This window comes from Sitophilus oryzae, unplaced genomic scaffold (assembly GCF_002938485.1).
Source record: "Sitophilus oryzae breed Bouriz unplaced genomic scaffold, Soryzae_2.0 scaffold_1800_pilon_pilon, whole genome shotgun sequence".
Taxonomy (NCBI): Eukaryota; Metazoa; Arthropoda; class Insecta; order Coleoptera; family Curculionidae; genus Sitophilus; species Sitophilus oryzae.
In genome coordinates this window covers 1-4,934 of record NW_022146503.1, presented here as the reverse complement: position 1 = coordinate 4,934, position 4,934 = coordinate 1, and the positions used below count along the sequence as shown (strand labels likewise).

At 34.1% G+C, this 4,934-nt stretch overlaps 2 protein-coding genes across 2 annotated transcripts; one reads left to right on the top strand and one right to left on the bottom strand.

Annotated features, from left to right (window-relative positions):
* Positions 1 to 1,070: 1,070 nt before the first annotated feature.
* On the top strand, positions 1,071 to 1,507 carry LOC115882930 (pancreatic lipase-related protein 2-like; the record flags this gene model as incomplete). The annotated part of the gene is made up of 1 exon (XM_030901193.1): positions 1,071 to 1,507. A coding segment is annotated over one exon (437 nt), but the record flags the coding sequence as incomplete, so codon positions are not given.
* Positions 1,508 to 1,509: 2 nt separating this feature from the next.
* Positions 1,510 to 4,929, bottom strand: LOC115882929 (transmembrane channel-like protein 2; the record flags this gene model as incomplete). Its single annotated transcript, XM_030901192.1, has 4 exons — positions 1,510 to 1,515; positions 4,342 to 4,530; positions 4,587 to 4,836; positions 4,898 to 4,929. Coding segments are annotated over 4 exons (477 nt in total), but the record flags the coding sequence as incomplete, so codon positions are not given.
* Between the last annotated feature and the right edge of the window lie 5 nt (positions 4,930 to 4,934).

The window sequence follows — 4,934 nt, the reverse complement described above, 5'->3', positions numbered from 1 at the left end:
TTTTCTTGGCAATCGCTGGCAGTCATTGGCAGTCTTATGGCAGTCGCCTATAATAATTACATGGCAGTCATAGGCAGTCTTCTTCGTAGTCATTGGCAGTCGCTTGACAGCGAAAGATTATTTTGGCAGTACGTGTACAATTTTTACCTGAGTGAGACACCCCTCGATTGTGACTAAGTGCCTACGAGTCACAATTATCACAATTTTTAACGTCATTGTGGGCATTCTTTTTAGAGTACTTCCATATTTTGCTTTAAAAAAATAATAAACAATATCGTAGGCACTTAGTCACCAATCGACAACACAACATGAAACTTAAGTTACACTCTATTTATAGCCTCTTAAACTTTAAAAACACCTTTTTCACAATTAAAATCGACAAAATAATTAACTCAAAAGTACAAACAGCCTGAATAGTAAACACTCGGCTGAAGACTGTGATGTTTGGTAATTTTATAAATAAAATATTCTTTGACTCCAGAACATTTATTTTAACTTTTTTTCAGTTAACCTCTCAATTGATACTACTGGGGATTATCTCGGCTGTAATTTTTATAACTATACCATAGGCAACCAATAATAGAAACTATTACGACAAGGGCTACAATGACGTCACAACTGTCAGCTGAAGCGCGGGAAGAGACGAACGTACTTTTAATGAGGATGAGCAATCCTATTAGTTTACCGTTCTTGGTGGAGGCCAACAATATTTACAATATAAACAGATGATAACAAAACCTGCTTATATGATACAGAGTGTCCCAGAAATAAATGCATATATTTTAAAGGGTGGTAGATCTGGTCAAAACAACCATCTTTTCTCTTTACCATTTTAAAAATAACGGATTTCTGGTGTCAAAATATACTCACCCTCTATAGAACTTCTTTACCCTGTATAGGTTTTCGTACCAGTAAAAGCCATGGTAAACTATTTAGCAAGATATTTTTACACTTTTATTTTTGCTATAACAGAGTAATAAGAAACAAAAAAAAGTTTGGTTAAAGACATAAATAAAATCAAAAAGCAACAGAGCAGAATCACTTTTTATAAAACTTATATAGCATTACAGGATTGGATCCAGCTGCACCTCTATACGAATGGCCTCACACAGAATCCCTAGACGAAGTTATTGATCCCAGCGATGCCACATTCGTTGACATCATCCACACCAACGCCAGACATCTTGGAATGGTGAGTCCCTCAGGACACGTCGACTACTATCCCAACGGGGGAGAAAACCAACCAGGATGCGCGTTCTGGATATGCAGTCATCAAAGAGCCGTGGATTACTGGACAGCTTCAGTGAAGAATCCAGAGCTATTCCACGCATACCCTTACCATTCTTGGGATGAATATCTCTCCGAAAACGTGAAGAAACTGAAGAGCTATCCTATGGGAATTGCAGCAAGTAAAAGTATTCCTGCAGGGATATATTATTTAGAGGTTGGGAATGAATTTAGACAGTATCTGACGTCTGTGAATAGTATCGATGATAGTTGGATATAAGATTAGTTCTTTTATTAATACATTAATAAACAAATTAGACATATAAACGATTTCTTATTATTTTATGATCACAATCAAGTTAAAAATTAAATAAACCACAATTAAGTTTTGAAGTAAAACAATATTGCTTTAGAAGGAATTTCTAGGAGGCTAGTAAACTTTTTCTCACACACTGTATATACATTGTAAATCATCTAAATAAATAAAACAAAATAGAAGAAAAAATAAATATATGTATAAACAATTATTGTTCACATCAACAAAACTCACCTCTTTAACAGCACTTAAGGGACATAAAGGGCCATTACTACCACATATTATACAGATTATAAACTTTGTTTTTTCTTTATTGTTTTTCGTGGTTCCAATTTTTGGAATCGGGCACTAGTTAGGTTACTAGTTTGCGCACATAGCACGCCCACTTATGGCCTCTAAAATTGTGCACAGCGCCTGACCGGCACAGTTATTAGAGAGATATCGGGAAACCGAATAGCGTCATGCAGTATTTACGCTTACCTTATCATGGTTACGATATGCGCGAGTCAATTTTTAACGCGATACCCGCTAATAACGTTACCGCCTGACGTAATTTGCAGATCAATTACACCAAGCGTTATTTCTAAATAACGTTGAAAAATTGCTTAAATGGGCATGTGCGGGTATTTACAACCCGAGTCAGCCGGCGAGATCTTTTATTTTAGGTCATGTTTGAATTGTTTTGAATTATTGCTTTAGTTTTATTAGATAATTTGATGTTTAAGTAGCTGGGATTAGTTTTAATTAAATAAATATGGCCCAAAATATGGATTCCACCTCTTCCAATATTAAAGAACCTATAAAGAGGCTTAGGTTTACAGCAGATGACGACTTAGCCCTTCTAAGAGAATTTGTTGCTTGTTGCCCTAAACCCACTGGAAGACGTTGAACAATAAAGCACTGGAAATAAGCACTTTAGCCCTTTAGTTTTAAAATACCTAGTAAACAAAACAATTTCAAAGTTTTAAATTCAAAGTTAGTTTAAGTTTAAATAGCGGACGCGAACAGAATAGGTATATATATAACTAGGATTCTTTCCGATCCGATAACTATAAATGAAGAGAGTTAATACCACCTCACGTAAAGGAAATAACACCTGGCCTTATTAACGTCCATGCAGCTATTCGGTTTAGCGATATCTCTCTCTATTACGCTGTTTATTGTTATTTTACGCGAGTTTATTTTTGCGCACAGGAAATTTTACTCGTTTGCACATCGTCATAAAAAACAATTTTCGTACCACGAATTAGGGATAAGATTTTTATCTGTATACATATAGTATACCTAATCTGTGTTACTACCGCTTTCCCGTTCAAAATATTCTAATAAATTTGCGATGAGTTTTTTACGACTATTAAGCTATCTTGTACATTTCGCACTAAAAGAGGTTCTAAAAAGAACAATGTCCGACTGAAAGTTTTGCTACTAAACATTTAAGTTTAAAGTATCACAACACAATCAATTTAAACCAAAAACTCGTAATACAAAAGTAAAGTGTCAAAACGAATGACAATGTCAGGAAATAAATAAATAAATGTGGCAATTTGACATTTTTTACGGCAGAGCTACCACCTGTATCGCCAGAGAAATTTAAATTCCAGTTTGTCAGCTCGGCGCTGAGTACGTCAATGGTTGGCAGCATTGAATTTAAAAATGGCGCCCTCGATGACGTAACTCAGAGTTTAATCGGTATCGCTTATACAACAATTTGTTTTGACCCAACGTATAAAAGTAAATAGTAAACTAAACCTTTATTTATTTACAGTTAATTTCACAATATACTTGATATAATTTTTTTAAAGATATTGACTCTTTTTTTAAGATAATTGAGTCATGTCATTATCAAATTATTTGACTGTTGAGTTCGGTATCTTATAATTTTTCACACAAAACACACTTAACTAATCTAATAAAGTTCTTAATTAACCCGATGTCTATAATAAAGCAAAATGTCTGTCTAAACATCCCCTTGTTTACTTAAACTTAGCTAACATTGTGTGTTTCTGAAGCAGGCATAGCAGGAAGACGATCTATCAATCAATGTCTGCCATGTAACCAATACAGGAAAAAAACAACTTCGGAATTTTTTAAGTTATTTTAAAAAGAAAACACTTCTTTAAAAGAAAAGAAATTTTTTTTATATTTCATCTGTTGTTCGTAAAACATGTTAGTTTGAATTTGTATATAACCAATGCAAAAACAGTCAAATGCCAACGTACCTTAAGTTGTTAACCTATGATTTTCTCATTGTTAAATGTAATTTGTTGTGCTGTCTACACTATACTCTGTTTTTTTTTCTCAGGTAAGATTTCGACAGACGATGACAGAAAAAAAAACAGATGACTTCCATACCAATCCACTTATTTCACTAAAAAAAGTTTCTAATATTTTTTTAAGTTAACTATGGATGGATTTATAAATAAATTCGTCATGCGTCGTCTCTTATTGATTTTAACCAGTTTTATTGGTTTATTTCAAAAATGACAGATCATATTTCAATATTATTGGTTTGACGGAAGGATCAACGACAAATGGACTCCGATGCGTATGAACTCGACTTATTTGTAAAATTAATAGGAGAGCCAACATTTGGAAAGTTCAATTTGCTTGGGATTTCCTATGTTTCCAACGCCCTTTTGATAAATTGATACTACTGCCGAAAAAATGTTATTAAAAACTACCCAATCCAAAAACTTTGATAAATTTTATAATTTTTGTTCTAAGTGGCAAATGTCTCCTATATTTTTTATTTTTATTTTTTATTATTTTATACCAATTTTAAATGTATATAGACTTACCTCGGGTATAGTAACGAAAGAGATTATAACGACTGCTATAACAATGTTCACCCAAAACAACCAACGCAAGAATATAAAATACGACGCTACCACAGAACCAAAATGAGATTCTATCTCTTTAATCTTCAGTTCCCATGGTATAAACCACATGGACATATTGGTAAGCTCCCTTTTCCAAATCTGCCACTTCTAAAACATCAAAAAAACGTTTTTACTCAGTATTATAACCTTCAGCTAATTCATACTTTGATTAGGACAATATTGTATCTGGCCAGCATATCCCTGGTTGAATGACTCTGCGCCAGTCTCTCTTGAAGCTGACCCTCGTGTTTCTTAATGTAAGCCTTCGCTTGCAACACCAGCTTCAATTTCTTGCGCATGTTCCAAGGCTGCATCTTAACGTTACTCAATACCTCTTTGTGCAGCTTGATATTTTCAAAGATCTCGTCTTGAGTAACTTCGTTGGCTTGGTCGCCATCGACAGTGATGGCGGTGCTAGAATTATATTATTATTTTTAGTTATGGATGATTAAGGTAATAGGGGTTGATGTTTTACTCTCCAGAGCTCGTGGTGAAGACCGAAGACCTTCGTC